The sequence below is a fragment of the Geotrypetes seraphini genome, chromosome 2 (assembly GCF_902459505.1).
Source record: "Geotrypetes seraphini chromosome 2, aGeoSer1.1, whole genome shotgun sequence".
Classification (NCBI taxonomy): Eukaryota; Metazoa; Chordata; class Amphibia; order Gymnophiona; family Dermophiidae; genus Geotrypetes; species Geotrypetes seraphini.
In genome coordinates this window covers 494,141,660-494,160,817 of record NC_047085.1, presented here as the reverse complement: position 1 = coordinate 494,160,817, position 19,158 = coordinate 494,141,660, and the positions used below count along the sequence as shown (strand labels likewise).

The 19,158-nt window shown below is 42.3% G+C and overlaps 1 protein-coding gene across 6 annotated transcripts in view; it reads left to right on the top strand.

Moving 5' to 3' along the window:
• Positions 1–19,158, top strand: part of SCAP (SREBF chaperone) — a 258,977-nt gene that overhangs the window by 91,279 nt on the left and 148,540 nt on the right. For all 6 annotated transcript variants that reach the window (XM_033931922.1, XM_033931925.1, XM_033931923.1 and 3 more), the window contains 2 exons: positions 7,910–8,039; positions 18,760–18,917. In XM_033931922.1, coding sequence (XP_033787813.1) covers positions 7,910–8,039; positions 18,760–18,917 — 288 coding nt within the window. The remainder of the gene's footprint in view (positions 1–7,909; positions 8,040–18,759; positions 18,918–19,158) is intronic.

Below are 19,158 nucleotides of genomic sequence, written 5' to 3'. Positions count from 1 at the left end.
AGAGGGAAGCTTTGGGCTGAGCACTGCTTGCAGTTGCCGATTTTGCTGTCTATGCTGGTTGGGGGGGCCAATTTTGCTGACTATGCCAGTTGGGGGGCCCGATCTTGTTGTCTATGCCACAGCACATTGTTCCTGCAAAGCCTTCAGGCCATCTATATTAGCCATTTGTCCAGCGGAAAATTTATTTGAAAATCTGAGTTTGTGAGACCAAGGAATGGATTAATCCAGTTTCTATTATTTTCAATGGGAAAAATTGTCTTGGAACTCGAACGGGGTTCTGGAACGGATTAATCCAGTTTCTATTATTTTCAATGGGAAAAATTGTCTTGGAACTCGAACGGGGTTCTGGAACGGATTAATCCAGTTTCTATTATTTTCAATGGGAAAAATTGTCTTGGAACTCGAACGGGGTTCTGGAATGGATTAAGTTCGGATTCCGAGGTACCACTGTATTTTGAAATACACTTCTTAGCAAGGCAACAGGAAGTCAGACTAAATAAAAAGATAGGCAAAAAAGAAAATTGCCACTGAAAACTAGCTGGAAAGCAATGACCACAAATGCTCATAGTCTTGGTAACAAAAATCATGACCTGCAAGCTCTGATGTTAGAGGCAGACTTGGATATTGTAGCAATTACAGAGACATAGTTCAGTGATTTCCATAGATGGGACATAAACATACCAATCTACAATCTTTTAGAAAGGACAGAGATGGTCAAAAAAAAAATTAAGAGGGGACAGATTCAGAACCAATGGTAGGAAGTTCTTCTTCACCCAAAGGGTGGTGGACACCTGGAATGCGCTTCCAGAGGGTGTGATAGGACAGAGTACAGTATTGGGGTTCAAGAAGGGATTAGATGATTTCCTGAAGAAAGAGGGGCTAAAAGGGTATACAGTGTTCTCCCCAGAAATTTTTTCCAGACGGGTGGCATGAAAAAGTAGCCGGGTGGGGCGGGACAGGGAAATTTGGTGGTGGGGAAAATTAAGGGCTCCTTTTACTAAGCTGCAATAGCGTTTTTAGCGCGTGCAGAATTGCCACGCTACACGGCTAGAACTAACGCCAGCTCAATGCTGACATTAGCGTCTAGCACGTGCGGCAATTCAAATGGTATAGAGCAGCGTCTCTCAAACTTTTTTAACTCCGGCACACTAAACGGAGCAAATGTTTTTTGTGGCACACTAAATACAGCAAATGTTTTTCATGGCTGGAAAAAATTTCTGGGGAGAACACTGATGCCCTTAGTTTTCAAGGTCCAATCACATCAAAGAATGATGCTTATCTGGGCAGTTGTATAATAAAAAGAATGGATAAGATAACATGAGAAGTGAAATTGTCACGAATCAGAGGGATACATACCCTGTAGGTCCTAAAAGCAGGCTTGTGGATTAGATATAAACTATGAAGGCAGTGGTGTACCTAGCATATGTGACATCCGAGGCCCATCATTTTTTTACACCCCCCCCATCTGTATGAAAAACATGATTTTAGTAACAATCCACACATCACACAAGAGTGTACCTAGGAAAAGGCAGCATCTTACATATTGCAATGAGCAGTACATCAATACACCCAATGTAAAACTAAACAAGCCAGACTAGTACAAATCAATCCTACACAGTCAATCCTAACTGAAAACCATGTCTTTTTGAACACACAGAAAACACCTTCGCCTAGTATGTAATCACAAACTAACCCCTCCCCCTTTTACAAAACTGTAGTGTGGTTTTTAGCCATGGTGGTAACAGTTCAGACTCTCATAGAATTCTGAGCAATTACCACTATGGCCGGTGCTAAAAAAACGCTCTACAGTTTTGTAAAAGGGGGGATAAAATAGAAAAACGTAGACAAAGGTTAAATTGAACCACCAAGAAGCTGGACTCTGCATACAATGCAACACCACAGAAACAGCGATGCATCTCCCCTAAAGCAAAAAAAATAAATAAATAGAATTTTTTTCTACATTGTCTTCTCTGGTTTCTGCTTTCCTCATAGTCTTGACACTCTCTTCCTTTCGTCCACTGTCTACCCTCTCTCTGCCCCTTCTATATGGCATCTTCTCTCCTTATATTCCCCTTCCATCTCTCCCTTCACCCCTATTATTCTGCCATCCATCTTCTTCCCTTCCCTCCTTCAATGGTCTGGCATCTCTCTCCTCTTCTTCCCTTCCCTCTCCCCTTCTTCCCTTCCCTCTCCCCTTCTTCCCTTCCCTCTCCCATACCCCCCATGGTCTGGCATTTCACTCTATCCTCTCCCTTCCTCCCACTTCCATCAGCATCTGCCCCCTTTCTTTCCCTCCAACCCAATTCCATCCAGTATCCTTCCCCCTTATGTCTCTCTGCCCCCTTTCTCTCCCTCCACCACCCTTCCATACCACCCTGACCTCCTTTTTCTCCCTCCACCACCTTCTATACTCCTCTCTCCCTCCAAACCAGCAAGGTCCCATGATGACTGCTTCTGTTGCCTCTGCCTCTGGAAGATTTAAGTGACGTTGGAGGGGGTGGGCCGGCAGACATAGGGAGTTGCAGCAAGGTTCCGCAATGACTGCAGCTGCCGGTCCTCCCCTACCGACGTCACTTACGTCTTCCGGAGGCAGAGGCGGCAAATGCAGTCATCGCGGGACCTTCCTGCACTTCAGTGCGGCTGCCGACTCTGCTTCAGAATAAGTACTGCAGCTGTGCTGAGGTGCAGCTGCCATTTAGAGCAGCTTGGAAGGTTCTGGATCCAGCCGGCTGTGTACCCCCTAGAGCTGGCACCCGGGGCGGTCTGCCACTTGTATGAGGGGACAAAAAATAATAGAAAGAATAGATAACTTGACCGATTTAGACATGTCATACAATTATAACCACAAAAATACGACATAAAATGTAATTCTAAACTCAAAAGACTCCAGACGAAAAGCAGACTATAGAAAGGAAACCAGAAAAGACCAAACCCATAGTACTAAGATCCAAATGCTAAAATCGGACATGTCCATTATGAAGAGACGTGTGGATCACCGCTAATTATAACGAGTGAGTCTTTAAAATATGAGACAGTAACGGATAGCCAGACCTGGTGAACGGAAGTGACAAATACTGTAGCCAAAACCAGAGCACCTTGATGAAACTTGAATATGGATACCTTGCATTTCTTGGCGTTGAAGCCCAGCTGCCAGGTAGATGACCAACGTTCCAACAAAAACAGGTCCTGCGTCATACTATCGTGTAAATCGGAGCCGCTCACTATGTTACATAGTTTGGCATCGTCGGCGAATAGTGTTATTTTACCTTGAAGCCCCTGAATCAGGTCCCCTATGAATAAGTTGAAAAGGAGTGGGCCCAAGACTGAGCCCTGCAGTACTTCACTTGTCACTTCTGATATTTTAGAGAGGGTACTGTTAACCACCACCCTCTGAAGTCTACCATTGGCTACTTTTTGGGCTTGCGAGCTACTTTTAAAATGACCAAGTCAAAATGATCTACCAACAATAAAATTTAAAAAAACCCCACAAAGCACACTGTACGCAGAGAAAATGTTAATAATCATTCATATTCCGGGGTTTTCTCAAAGAGGTCAAAGCAGATGACTCTTTGCACTGTCACCTCATTAACAACTATACAAAAATAGACAAATATACCCCCTCCCTTTTTACTAAACCACGATAGCAGTTTTTAGCGCAGGGAGCTACGCTGAATGCCCAGTGCTGCTCTTGACGCTCATAGGCTTCCTGCGCTAAAAACCGCTATTGCGGTTTAGTAAAAGGGTACCATAGTGTAAAATATAGACAGCAGATATAAATTCAGACACATTTTGATCAGTAAATTTAAAATAAAATCATTTTTCCTACCTTATTGTCTGGTGATTTCATGAGTCTCTGGTTGCACTTTCTTCTTCTGACTATGCATCCAATCTTTCTTCCCTTCTTTCAGCCTGTATGCTTCCTCTCCTCCTGACCTCATTCCCCTCCCCCCAACTTTTTCTTCCTCTCTTCCTGCCCTTTCTTTCTTTCTGCCTCCTTTCTTTTTTTCTGTTTCTCTTCCTGCCCTCTTACTTTCTTTCTCCTTGCCCTCCCCCAAGCCACTGCCAATGTCACTGCCATTGGGGAACAGGCCCCAAAGCCGCTGGCCGCCGCCCCCCACAAGCTCTCCCTACTTCGGGCCGACCAGCATTCCTCTCCCCAATGTCAATTCTGCCGTCGGAGAAGATGGCTGATCGGCCCAAGATCACAATCGGGGGATTGGGGGAAATGCTGCTGGGTCCTGCCTTCGCGGAAACTGAAAGTAGGCAGGACCCGGCAGCAAGAAGAGCAAATGGAAAGCTTCACTGACCTGTCTCCCGCCTTAGCCCGTAGCGAACTTATGCTTCGGGGATGTAACATGTGCATGCCGGCTTCCCTTTTCTTCCCTCCCCCCGGACATAACTTCCGGTTTTGGAGGGAAGAGAAGGGAAGCGGGCACACACACATTAAAGGCCCGGAGCATAAGTTTGCTACGCCCAAGGTGAAATCTTCAAGCCAGCTTTTTTTTATTTTTTTTTTTTATGTTGAGCAGCAGCGGAGGCAGCAGAATTTAGCTGGGCGGTCATCTAAATTACCCGGGCGGACCGGCCAGCTGAAAGGCCCTAGGGAGAACACTGGGTATAGATAGAGGATTACTATACTGGTTCTGGACCTGATGCTGCCGCGTGAGCGGACTGCTGGGCATGAAGGACCTCTGGTCTGACCCAGCAGAGGCACTGCTTATGTTCTTAAGAGTAGCTTTCTGTAAAGACCAATATCCAAGCGACTGAAATGCAGGGGGCCTGGGGAAAGGAAAAAGTGCTATGGATAGCTTTGAAAAGAGAAGATGGAACTTCTATATATGTGAGTGTTATCTACAGCCCTCTGACTCAATTGCAACAGTTTGATAAAGATCTTGTTGTAGATATCCAAAATCTGGAGAAAAAAAGGAGAAGTGCTGTTGCTGGTTGATTTCAACCTGCTGGATGCGGATTGGAAAGATCCATCTGCGGAATCAGAAAGAAGTAGGAAGATAATGGATGCCCTTCAAAGGGCTTTGCTCAGACAAATGGTGACAGAACTGATGAGGGAAAAAGCAATATTGGATCTGGTGCCCACAAACGGGAAAAGTGTCTCTACTGTCCAAGTGGGTGCCCACCTGGGCAGTAGTGATCATCAGTAATGGTTTGATTTGATATAACAGTTAAAATGGAAGGGAAGCTACACAAGACTCAAAATCCTGGATTTCAAACATGCGGACTTTAGTAGTATGGGGGAGTATCTGAAGGAAGAGCTAAATAGGATGGGGGAACATTAGGGAAGTGGAAAAGCAGTGATCCAAGCTGACGGGAGCAATAAAAACATAAGAATTACCGCTGCTGGGTCAGACCAGCGGTCCATCGTGCCCAGCAGTCCGCTCACGCAGCGGCCCTTAGGTCAAAGACCAGTGCCCTATTTGAGTCTAGCCTCACCTGCGTATGTTCTGGCACAGCAGGAACTTATCTAACCTTTTCTTGAATCCCTGAATGGTGCTTTCCCCTATAACAGCCTCCAGAAGAGCGTTCCAGATTTCTACCACCCTCTGGGTGAAGAAGAACTTCCTTACATTTGTACGGAATCTCTCCCCTTTTAACTTCAGCGAGTGCCCTCTCGTTCTTTTCAACTTGGAGAGGGTGAACAATCTCTCTTTCTATACTTGGTCTATTCCCTTCATTATCTTGAATGTTTCGATCGTGTCCCCTCTGTCTCCTCTTTTCAAGGGAGAAGAGTCCCAGTTTCTCTAGCGCCTCGTTGTATGGCAACTCCTCCAGTCCCTTAACCATTTTTGTCGCTCTTCTTTGGACCCTTTTGAGCAATACTATGTCCTTTTTCATGTACGGCGATCAGTGTTGGACGCAGCATTCCAGGTGGGGGTGTACCATGTCTCGGTACAGCGGCATGATAACCTTCTCATATCTGTTTGTGATCCCTTTCTTAATCATTCTTAGCATTCTGTTGGCCTTTTTCGCCACCGCTGCACATTGTGCGGACAGTTTCATTGACTTGTCTACAAGTACTCCCAAGTCTCTTTCCTGGGGGCTCTCTCTGAGTATAGTACCGGACATCCTGTATTCGTGCATATGATTTTTGTTACTGACATGAATCACCTTGCACTTATCCACGTTAAACCTCATTTGCCATTTCGCGACCCATTCCTCGAGTATGTTTATGTCTCGTTGTAGGTCTTGGCAATCCTTCTGTGTCCTCACTACTCTGAACAACTTTGTATTGTCCACAAATTTAATCACATCACTCGTGCCAATTTCTAGGTCGTTTATAAATATGTTGAAGAGCATAGGCTCAAGCACCGAACCCTGCAGCACTCCACTCGTGACCCTTTTCCAGTCTGAGTATTGTCCATTTACCCTCACTCTCTGTTTCCTATCCACCAACTAGTTTTAATCCACGTGAGTATATCACCCTCGATCCCATGGCTCACAATTTTTCGAAGTAGAAGTTCATGCGGGACTTTGTCGAATGCCTTCTGAAAATCTAGATATATGATGTCGACTGGGTCATCCTTGTCTATCTGCCTATTTACTCCCTCGAAGAAGTGCAGTAAGTTTGTCAAGCAAGATCTTCCTTTACTGAAGCTGTTCTGGCTGGTCGTCAACAGTTTGTGTCCGTCAAGATGATCGATGATGCAGTCCTTTATCAGCACTTCCACTTTCTAGTCTTCTGAAATCTTTCCTGATTGGATTGACAGATTGGCTATTAGTTGAAGCAATTCAGCTATAACCCCTTTCAGTTCTTCATTACCCTCGGATGGATGGATTTATCGTTTTTAAGCCTATCAATCTGTCTGCGTATCTCTTCTAGACTAACTGTCGACCCTGTCAGTTTCCCATCTTAATTTCCTGTGTATAGCCTATTGGCTTCTGGTATATTGGATATATCCTCTTCGGTAAATACAGACGCAAAAAATGTGTTCAATTTGTCGGCAATGGCTTTGTCTTCCTTTAGTACTCCCTTCATTCCATGGTCATCTAATGGCCCCACTGCTTCCTTTGCAGGTTGTTTCCCCTTAATATATAGAAAAAAACGGCTTAAAATTTTTTGCCTCCTTGGCTATTTTTTCCTCAGGAGGGGTTGGGCTCCTTCCTGCCGTGATCGTTTGGGGGGGTGGGGGACTGGCGGCCGTTATTCTGGGTGAACGCCTGGAACTCTCTCCCGGAAGAGATGGTGGAGGAAACCACCATTCTAGGATTTAAGGGAAAATTGGACGCACATCTTCTTGCAGGACATATTGAGGGATACGAGTGAATAAGGTATTCGCCAGGGTACACCTGGCTGAGCCTCCGCGTGTGCGGATCACCGGACTGGATGGACCCCAGGTCTGATCCGGTGCAGGCATTTCTTATGTTCTTATGTTATTATCGCTGCAGGAAGATCCCTTGCCGCGATAAGTGTAGCAGCCACGTCTACAGTAACCTGGTTCTGTAACTGGCGTCTGTACAGAATTGGGTTTATTTTGGGCGGGTGTAGGCCCGATTCTGTATCGGACGCCTGTCCCGGGCGTCCTATACAGAATCCAGGCCTAAATGTCTGATGTTTTAGTAGAGCAAACTTTGTTCAAAAAGCTGAGTAACGATGTTCTAATCATTTGCACTTGATATGATACACCTGTTTATGATTTGAGCCACTTTAAGTGGGCGGATGTGTGGGGGGAGTCCTAATTTGTTCCTCAGTTAGAATACATATTTTTGTGGATATCTTTTGTTTCATGAATAAATCAAGGAAAATTTTTGTGGTTTATCTGCAATTACATCACTTTCTTTTCCAGAGATAAAAAAATAAAAAGATTTGACATTGATGTATGAACATTTCTTGACAAAGAACTGACTATTTCATGGGGTGTCCTAATTTTTTCACATGCCTTCTTATTGCCCCCAGTTACCCTCTGCTAAAGCTTCCATTGCCTGGAACAGGACCTGTGGAGTACACAACTGCTGTGAGAGATTATTCGCCACCCTTATCTGAACCACTCCAACGTCCAGGGGACCAGAATGAGCGTCCAGATTGGGTAAGGCTACCTACTTTCAGTGCTTTTTCTAGCTGACCTTCTTAATGAGGTGACAGGGTAGGTGGGACTCTCACACTTTTTGATGTGATTAAACTTTGCCACCATCACATACAAAATCATCAGACAACAGAATTAAGAATCTATTCCATGTTATGATGTAGCTTCTCAAGAACACAAGAACACAAGCAGTGCATCCGCCGGGTCAGACCATAGGTCCATCCTGCCCAGCAGTCCGCTCCCGCGGCGGCCCAAACAGGTCACGACCTGTCTGAATCACCAGAAGGGGCCCCCTTGTCACCTTGGTTTCCTATTGAGTCCTATCTTCCCATCGAAGTCCTAACCCTCCGGTCTTGCACATGCACGACCTGGTTGGGTTTCTATACTTATTACCTGGTTAGCTTTCTCAGTATCCCACGATCCCCTTATCCCTCAGGAATCCGTCCAGTCTCTGTTTGAATCCTTGTACCGTACTCTGCCTGATCATTTCCTCCGGTAGCGCATTCCAAGTGTCCACGACCCTTTGGGTGAAAAAAAACTTCCTTGCATTTGTTTTGAACCTATCTCCCTTCAGTTTCTCCGAATGCCCCCTCGTACCTGTTGTCCCCTTCAGCCTGAAGAATCTGTCCCTATCCACCCTCTCTATGCCCCTCATGATCTTGAAGGTCTCTATCATATCTCCCCTGAGCCTCCTTTTTTCCAGAGAGAAGAGCCCCAGCCTATCCAACCTCTTGGCGTATGGGCAGTGTTCCAGCCCTCTTACCAGTTTCGTTGCTCTCCTTTGGACTCTCTCAAGTACTGCCATGTCCTTCTTGAGGTACGGCGACCAATATTGAACGCAGTATTCCAGATGTGTACGCACCATCGCTCGATACAATGGCATGATGACTTCCCGCGTCCTGGTTGTTATGTCCCTCTTTATGATGCCCAGCATCCTGTTGGCTTTTTTCGAGGCTGCTGCGCACTGTGCAGATGGCTTCAGTGATGCATCCACCAGCACACCCAAGTCTCTCTCAAGACTGCTGTCTCCCAACAATGCCCCCCCCAATTTGTAGTTGAACAACGGGTTCTTTTTCCCTATATGCATGACCTTGCATTTTTTCACGTTAAAGCGCATTTGCCATTTGTTTGCCCAGTCTTCCAGCTTGTCTAGGTCCCTTTGCAGGTCCTCACACTCCTCCCTGGAGCTAACTCTGCTGCACAGTTTGGTATCGTCTGCAAATTTTATAACCTCGCACTTTGCCTCCTTTTCCAGGTCATTGATAAATATGTTGAAGAGTAATGGCCCCAGCACCGATCCCTTGGAACACCGCTCGTGACTCCCCGCCAGTCAGAATATTGGCCCTTTACTCCGACCTTCTGCAGTCTACCCGACAACCAGTGCTCGATCCATCTGTGCACATCCCCTCCCACCCCTTGGTTCCACAGCTTCCTAAGCAGCCTTTCATGTGGCACCTTGTCGAAAGCCTTTTGAAAATCGAGGTAAATGATGTCTATGGGTTCCCCGTTGTCCACCCGACTGCTTATTCCCTCAAAGAAGTACAGAAGGTTCGTTAAGCATGACCTTCCCTTACAGAATCCGTGCTGGCTTGTTCTCAGTAGGCCATTTCTCTCGATGTGCTCGCAAATGCCGTCCTTGATCATAGCTTCCACCATCTTCCCTATAATTGAAGTCAGGCTCACCGGCCTTTAGTTCCCGGGGTCACCCCTCGATCCCTTCTTGAAGATAGGTGTGACAATTTCCAGTCCTCTGGTACCTCTCCAGTTTTCAAGGATAGGTTGCAAACATGCTGGATTGTGCCCGCTATTTCTTGTTTTAGTTCCTTCAGAACCCTTGGGTGGATCCCGTCCGGGCCCGGTGATTTGCCGCATTCTAACCTGTCTATCTGTTTGAGGACATCCTCCTTACTTACCTCTATGTGCTCCAATTTTTCAGCCTGTTCCCCACTCATGAGCTCCTCTGAGTCCGGTATATTAGATGTGTCTTCTCTCGTGAAGACAGACGAGAAGAACGTGTTCAACCTCTCAGCTACCTCTTTATCCTCCTTAATCACTCCCTTCCTATCCCCATTGTCCAACGGCCCCACCTCCTCTCTTGCTGGTCGCTTCCCCTTTACGATACTGAAGAATGCCTTGAAGTTTTTCGCCTCCCTGGCCAGCCCCTCTTCGTATTCCCCTTTTGCTTTTCTAACCTCTCGGTGGCATTCCTTTTGGCATTTCCTGTGCGCCTGGTGATTTTCTTCCGTTGGGTCCTTTTTCCATCTCCGGAAGGATACTTTTTTGTCATTTATTGCCCTCTTTACTTCAGTTGACATCCAAACAGGGTCCTTTGACCGCTTATTCTTGCAGCCTTTCCTGAAACTGGGGACGTACATTCTTTGTGCTTCCTGCAGGGTGTCCCTGAATAGGGTCCAGGCGCTTCCTACAGTCTCCATCCTAAAGATGTTTCTGAGCTTCCTCCCCACCATTTCCCTCATAGCAACATAGTTTCCTTTCCTGAAGTTGAACGCAGTTGTTGCGGTCCTCCTTACTATGGGTGTCCCCCTTTCTAATGTGAATCTGATCGCGTTGTGGTCACTGTTGCCTAGTGGTCCTCCCACTTCTACCCCTCTTGCAGGCCCCCCATATCCGTTTAGGATGAGGTCAAGAGTAGCACCCCCTCGCGTCGGTTCCCTGACTAGTTGCTCCATGAAGCAGTCCCTCACGGCTTCTACAAATCCTGTTTCCCTAGTGCAGTTGGAGTGACCTGTACTCCAGTCTATCCCCGGGTAGTTGAAGTCCCCCATCACTGTTACACTTCCAGTCCTGCACTCCTGTCTCAGTTCAGCTTCCAAGTCGTGTCCGACTCCTTCCGGTGTACCAGGTGGGCGATAGTACAGCCCCAGTTTTATGCCTGCACCCTTGTTTCCTGGCAATTTGACTCATAGCGATTCCAGCCCCTCTGCCTTTGTTGCCATATCCATCCATCCATCCATTCTCAAATTTCTTCTCCATGCCTGATGCATAATTTTCATACTAATGTGGTTAAAATCTACTGAATCAATCTACTCTTCAGTAAAACCTGGTATTTGGCCTGAAGAAAAGTGATCGTATCAGTCCTTATTACCGATTATTGCACTGGTTGCCAGTGGAGGCATGAGTAATTTTCATGCCTCTGTTTTAAGTCAGTTTGGGGATTGGCACCTACCTACCTACTATCTCATTTCGTGCTATATAACCCCGTGAAGATAACCAGGAATTGTAACCTATTTTCATACCCGAAGATTTTAGGCTGTGAACTTAGGTCTTATTTAGACAGGATGCTTGCATTTCAAGCAAGCAAACAGTCCTGGTTGGGTAACTATATCGGCGGAGCCATGCTGTCCTATGGCACTTTCAGAAAAGAAATTAAGGCAGTATTATTTGATACTTGAGAGGGTCCAGAGGAGAGCGACACGAATGATTAAGGGCATGGAAACCCTTTCATACACTGAAAGATTGGAGAGGCTGGGGCTCTTCTCCCTGGAAAAGAGGAGATTCAGAGGAGACATGATAGAGACCTACAAGATCATGAAGAGCATAGAGAAAGTAGAGAGAGATAGATTCTTCAAATTTTCAAAACATATAAGAACAAGAGGGCATTCGGAAAAATTGGAAGGGGATAGATTCAAAACAAATGCTAGGAAGTTTTTCTTTACTCAGCGGGTGGTGGACACCTGGAATGCGCTTCCAGAGGACGTAATAGGACAGAGTACGGTACTGGAGTTCAAGAAAGGATTAGACAATTTCCTGCTGGAAAAAGGGATAGAGGGGTATAGATAGGGGGCTACTGCGCAGGTTCTGGACCTGTTGGGCCGCCGCGTGAGCGGACTGCTGGGCACGATGGACCTCGGGTCTGACCCAGTGGAGGCATTGCTTATGTTCTTATAAATTTATCTCTTAATTGTGCTTTTATTCTTTGAACAATAATCAGACACAGAAGAACCCATTCACTATTCTATTGCCCACCATCCAAAAATGTCAAACGAAAAAAACTTTATGGCAACCTAATAGCCTCCAAAGCAGCTAAGTTGGACAGACAACTCACCACTCTGTTATCTTCATCCACAGATTACAAAACCTTCAAGAAAGATATTAAAACCATACTCTGCAAAAAACACGTTAAACTTATCCAGCACAATAATCCCAACCCAACATCCAACACTCTCTATACCCTAATACTCTAATATTTTTTCTATTTACCAAACATTATCTAAAACCCATTCTTCCTTAAAATGTTATCTCATCGCTTATTCTATTACTTCAAAGTTGAAATGTAATTCTTGTTTTTGTTTTAGTTTGGATGTAATCCGCCTTGAACCGCAAGGTAATGGCGGAATAGAAATCACTAATGTAATGTATTCTTACCATTACTATTTTGTATTTCACTGATTGTCTAGTTTTTCTCTTCTGTGGAAACCGCCTAGAATTCTTTTGATTAAGGCGGTATAGAAAAATAAAGTTATGTTATGTAAGTAACATTGCTTTCTTATAGCATCTTAATTTACTGCTCATTGTAAACGTGCCTTTCAAGATCTAGTTTCAACTTGGCCTGACAAACCTTGTTGCGAGGGTCTGTCTGTTAGGCTTCAGAGTAAGAAAATACCTCTCAGAAGTTAAAAGTGCTATAGTGTGTCTCTTTTATTTTGCTTAATTTTAATATGGTCAGAATAATTCAGTTTAGAGAATGACATGGGGAAAAAATTTGTCCCTGTCCTCGCCCCGTCCCCGCGACCACTGTCCCTGCAGCATCCATAAAGCCTCAGTACCTCAATATTTAGCTTAGTCCTTCCTTATAAATCAAAGTTCTGGCTGCTGAACTAGAGAAAGAGATGTTCAGCTGGCAGGGCTTTGTTTATAAATTTTTATCAACACAACTAATATACTACTTTATCCTAAAGCAAAAAAAGAAAAGAAATATAATTTTTTTTTCTACCTTTGTTGTCTGGTTTCTGCTTTCTTCATCTTCTCAGTCAATTCCTTCCATCCACTGTCTGCCTTCTCTGTCTCTTCCATATGCTCTGTTACTGTGCCTCTTCCTTCCATCTGTCCCTCCACCCCCCACCCCCAATTGGTCTGGTGCCTATCTTCTTCCCTCTGCTCCCCCCATAGTCTGGAATCTCTCTCTTCACCATTTCCCTTCAGCATCTGTTCCTCTCCACCCTACCTTCCCTCCCTCTCTACCTTCCCCAGTTCCCTTCAGCGTCTGTTCCTCTCCACCTCACCTTCCCCAGTTCCCTTCAGTGTCTGTTCCTCCCCACCTCATCTTTCCTCCTTTTCTTCTTCCCTGCTCCAGCCCTTACCTTTGTGGCGGGTGATTTTCTAAATTTGTTTCCTATGAACAGCCAGAGCGTTGACCTTTACGGCAGCTACATGCAACTTCAACACTCCGGCTGCTCATAGAAAGAAAATTTAGAGGTCCCTTATCCCCTTTGCTGTTTGATATAGTTTTAGAACCCTTAATATTAGCCATCCAACAAGCTAAGGAGATACAGGGTATACCTCATTCAGATAAAGAATATAAGATATCTGCTTATGCAGATGATTTATTACTATATCTGAAGAATCCAGAATCCACCATTCCATATCTACTTGAATTGATTGAGAAATTTGGAAATTTTTCAGGATATAAAATTAATTGGAATAAATCAGAGATTCTTCCACTAAATATACATTGTACAAAAGGTTTATTTGATACATTCCCTTTTGTTTGGAAGGAAGAATATATTAAATACCTTGGAATTTTGATAACAAAAACAGTAGATGAAACAATGAAAATTAATGAAAAATGCTTATTACAAAAAATAATAGAAATGTGTGAGCAATGGAATCCTTTGCATTTATCTTGGTGGGGAAGAGTACAAACTGTAAAAATGATGATTTTACCGGTAGTATGTTACCAAATGGGGATGATACCAGTTTTTTTTCAAGATTCGTTTTATACAAAAATAAATAGGACTTTGACAAAATTTATATGGCTTAATAAAAAACCAAGAATTGCTCTAGCGTCATTACAAAGACCAATTAAGGAGGGAGGGGTAAATTTTCCCAACTTTTATAGGTATCATCAAGCCTATATCTTACGTCATGGTATGTATTGGATCCTCCCAGAACCCACAGATAATATTCCAGACTGGTTTTGGCTAGAATGGAGGCTTATGTTTCCATTACGTCTTAATCATGTAATTAGTATCAAAATGCCAAGGTTATACAAAGATCATAAAATATTTATGGATACCTGGAAAACTCTAAAATACATAAGTAATCTTACTCAAATTCCAATTAGTAAATCAACCAACCAAACTATATGGCTAAACCCCAAGATCAAAATTGGCGGTTTTAAAGTCATCTGGAAACATTGGATGATAGCAGGCATTCGCACTTTGGATGATGTAATTAAAAATGATAAATTGCTGGAGTTTTCACAATTGCAACAAAAATTTGGTCTCAATAAAACACAATATTTTAAATGGTTGCAATTGAAGCAATCTATTCAGAAAGGGTTCCCTGAATGGAAAGATCTCGCTAAATATCACAGTTTGGAATTCTTATGTTTCCAGATGGACTCAATAGGTCACAAAGCCGCACAGTGGTATAAATTAATATCCGGATATATAAATAAAAAACCAAAAAATGGTCTTAGAGACATTTGGAGCATTGAGATAAAACACCAAATTAGTGCATCTCAATGGCCACGACTTTGGTCTTGGAGGCTAAAATGTACGGTGTCAGCATCTATGAGACAAACTTGGTTTTTTCTTCTTCATAGAGCTTTTTGGACCCCTACTCGTTTACAAAAAATAGATAGTTCAAGATCTAATAGATGCTGGCACTGTCATATTGAAATTGGGACATTAGATCATCTTTTATTCTTTTGTCCATTTATCCTATCATTCTGGAAATCAATTTGGCCCCAAATTAACAGAATGTTAGAAAATCCAGTAGCCTTGACATATGATACTATATTATTTGGAACAACTATGAGAGCAAAAAGCCAAATTTCATCCAGTAATAACAAACTTTTATTTATTTTAACTGGAATTGCAATACAACAAATTACATTCAATTGGAAACAACATGATAGATTGAATTATATGTTCTGGTGGAATTCGGTATGCCACATATATAAAATGGAACTCGCTATTGCAACACACAAAGGATACATGAATAAATTTAAAAAAATATGGGGACCATTAACCGATTTTTGTAAAGAAGGATAATTTTTCCTATAAATAAAACTTGGAAATATCTGAAGACCGTTAACATGATTTCTCTAATGAACTTTTCCCATGATAAGATAATTGTAAAGAGGGAAATGGGGTGGGCTTTTCAATTTTGATTATTACATACTAAATTAATATTTAAAGAATGTACAATAAAATTGATTATGTATTATTGGTTGGGAAGGAGGGTGGGACAGGGGATTATTATATTAATGTTAAACTTGATATTAATATATGAGTTAGTCAAGTGTGTATTTAAGTTTCTATTGAGTTTATTTGTAACACTTGTTGTAACACAAAAAAATGAATAAAGATTTAAAAAACAAAAAAAAAAAAAAAAAAAAAAAAAAAAGAAAGAAAATTTAGAAATCGCCCACCATGAAGGTAAGGGGCAGGGAGGGAGAAAGGGAGATGCTTGGATGGGGCATTGGCGATCAGGAGGGAGGGAGATGCTTGGATGGGGTGGCAATTGGGCAGCAGCAGCGATGGTGATCGGGAGGGAGGGAGATGCTTAAATGGGGTGGCGGTGATCAGTAAGGAGGGACGGAGCGCGATTGGTGACTGCGCGCGTTCCCTCCCTTAGCTGCGGAGACAAGGCCATTCACCACTCCACAGGACGGTGAATGGCCTTGTCTCCATAGCTGTAGTGAACACTGTTTTTTCCCCACTGTTTCGGCGGATTACCCGTGGTCACCTGCGGCTTATCGCAGGTAACAGCCACTGTGTCATTCTCTATTTCAGTTGGCTAGATCTGCGTCTCTGTAACCTTGTTCATATCTGCTAATGAGAGGTAATTTGTGAACTTTAACTCTTTTTTTTTTTTTTGAAAATCATTTTTTTTTTTAATAAATATTTTTTATTCTTTTTTAAATTCTTACATCAAGTGAAATACATGTAATACATTCAATTATGAAAAAACACTTGAAATTATTATTAAATGTTCTTACAATGTGAATTAAATAAACCCTTTATCAGAATTTTATATCATATTAATATTACAATAGTTTTCCCTCTCTACCCCTTCTATATGTTCTATACATGTGTTATTATATCTGATCAGTAGAATAATTTGTCAATGGTCCCCATATTTTATTAAATTTTTTAATATAACCTTGTTGTAATGCCAATACTTTTTCCATTTTATATATATGACAAATTGAATTCCACCAAAAAGTGTAATTCAATTTAGTGTAATCCTTCCAGTTCTGAGTAATTTGCTGTATGGCGACCCCTGTTAAAATTAATAAAAGTTTATTATTATTAGCTGAAATCGGACTTTGTGTTCTCATTGCTATTCCAAATAATATTGTATCATATGATAGTACAACATGATTTTCTAATAAATTATTAATTTGGGGCCAAATTAATTTCCAAAAGGAATTAATGCAGGGACAAAAGAATAGTAAATGGTCCAATGTCCCCACTTCTATCCTACAATGCCAGCATCTATTAGATCTATTACTATCTAATTTTTGTAATCTCGTAGGGGTCCATAAAACTCTATGTAATAAAAACAACCATGTTTGACTCATAGATGCTGATCTTGTAGTATGTATTCTCCAGGACCAAAATTTTTGCCATTGAGATGGAAAAATTATCTGTCCTATCTCAATACTCCAAATATCCCTAAGTCCTGATCTCTTTTTTTTGTTTAAAAATTTGTTTATTTTCTTATACCATTTTGCGGCTTGGTGTCCTAGAAAATCCGCTTGAAAACAAAGGATTGGTAAACTATATTGAGTGTTAAGATTCTTCCATTCAGGGAACCCTTCCTGAATAGCCTGCTTCAATTGCATCCATTTAAAATATTGTGTTTTTTCTAATCCAAATTTTTGTTGCAATTGTGAAAAACTAAGCAGTGATCCATTTACTATTACATCTTTTAAAGTACGTATACCTGCTTTTATTAGTGAGTCAACAAGAGAAACAAGCACAGGATAAAAATAAGCAAACAATGGCAATCAGAGGAAGAAAACAACAAGCATCACCAAGAAAATAAAATACAACATAACACTGCAGGACTATCCCAAAAACAAAGACAGCCAGTCTCTCGTATCGGCTCCACATTTTTTGTTTTTCCCCGTGAAACAACGTGGCATTCCTCCCCCCTCTACAACAACAAGTTGCTAGTATGTTTGGTTGTTGATATCAGCTCAGTTTAACTGGCTAGAGGTATATTTTTATACTTGTTAGAAAGTGATGATAGAATGAACAACAAAGGATATGTTCTTTCTGAGCCATTATAGTTAGACAGTGACCATCCTGGTATTGGTTCAAGAACATAAGAATAGCTTTTCTGGATCAGACCAATGGTCCATCAAGCCCAGTAGCCCATTCTCAAGGTTGGCCAATCTAGGTCACTAGTACATGATCAAAACCCAAAGAGTAGCAACATTCAAAACCCAAAGAGTAGCAACAGTCCATGCTACCGATCCAGGGCAAGCAGTGGCTTCCCCATTTCTTTCTCAATAACAGACTATGGACTTTCCCTCCAGGAAATTGTCCAAACCTTTCTTAAAACCAGCTATGCTAACCGCTCTTACCACAACTTCTGGTAAAAAGTATCCTAGGGATATTTGCCAGTTATTGAGCAAGTATTATCTGGAAATATATAGTAATTGTGTGGTTTGTGGTTTGATGTAATGAAGTGAATTGTGAGCTTAAAAATGGCAACAAATCTTTGAAAGTAAATAAAGATTAAGAGGAAAAGGAAACTGGTCTGGTTTTCTGAAGAAAAACTTGAAAAAGTAATGGCAAAAAAAAAATTAGTACACCAAAATATTATAGTGAAGGGAGGAAAACACTGAAGAAAAAAGCCCAAGGCGGCCTCACCGACGAGAAGAGCACAGCACAACAGAGGAGTCGTGAGGAAAATATGTTTATAATTGAGCCATGGATGTAAAATTCAAGATACACTTTATTGAATGTAGCACTGCAAAGACTCGACACTGACAGTGTTTCGGCATCTATGCCTTTGTCAAGAGTCTCAAAGGCTTATTACTCTATCACATGAATAGAACATTCAACACAGGTCAATGTTAGGAGCGAACAGAGCAGTAACTGGTGTCCAAAGCAATTTTCGCTGCATCTTGTCAGGTAGATCCGATGTTTCAGCCATCGTGCTGTGGCTTTTTTCAGGGTATGCTGTTCATTGAATCCTCACTATAATGCCACATGAGCGTGTTGGAAGTGTGTTTCAAAAAAAAAGGAAAAAATAGTGTTGGCGCCTTTTGAGGTTGTGTCTGTTGGTCATTCACTGATAACTGAACTCACAGATTGCTTTGTTCAAAAGCTTACATACCTTTAATTCTTAATATCGCATATTGCCCACTTCTGCATCAGTGACAGCTTGCAGTCTTTTCCGATAGATGTGAATGAGACCCTTTATTTTCTCATGTGGTAGAATTGTCCATTCTTGGCAAAAAGCACATTAACCCAACATATGAGGCCTCCTCCTCCTATCTTTTTTTTTTTTTTGACAGTATGTGGGCCCTCCAGTGGCATACATCCAGCAGATCTTTGTGAAAGCAGTCGTATCTCCCTGGCACAAGAGCTTCCTTGCTGTTGACGTGTTTCGCTCACCACTTTCACGTGTGTTCCAGCTTGTGGAGGAGATCAGAAACCATGTGCTGAGAGAAAGGTATTGAATGGGTCTAATTACTTATTTTCCAGAGCAAGGAAAAATGGGACTGTATGATTTGGTTGCACATGGTCACTTGATTCCCATTCCAGTGTCTTCTTTCCTTTACTTAATTAGATTTAACTTGCCTTTTGACATTGTTTCTCTCTCTCAGCAGTCCAACTGGCTTCCCTTTCCATTAACTAAATAGAAAAGTACTGTTTTTAAATAGCTTTTGCTGCATGCATTGATGGTCTTTATT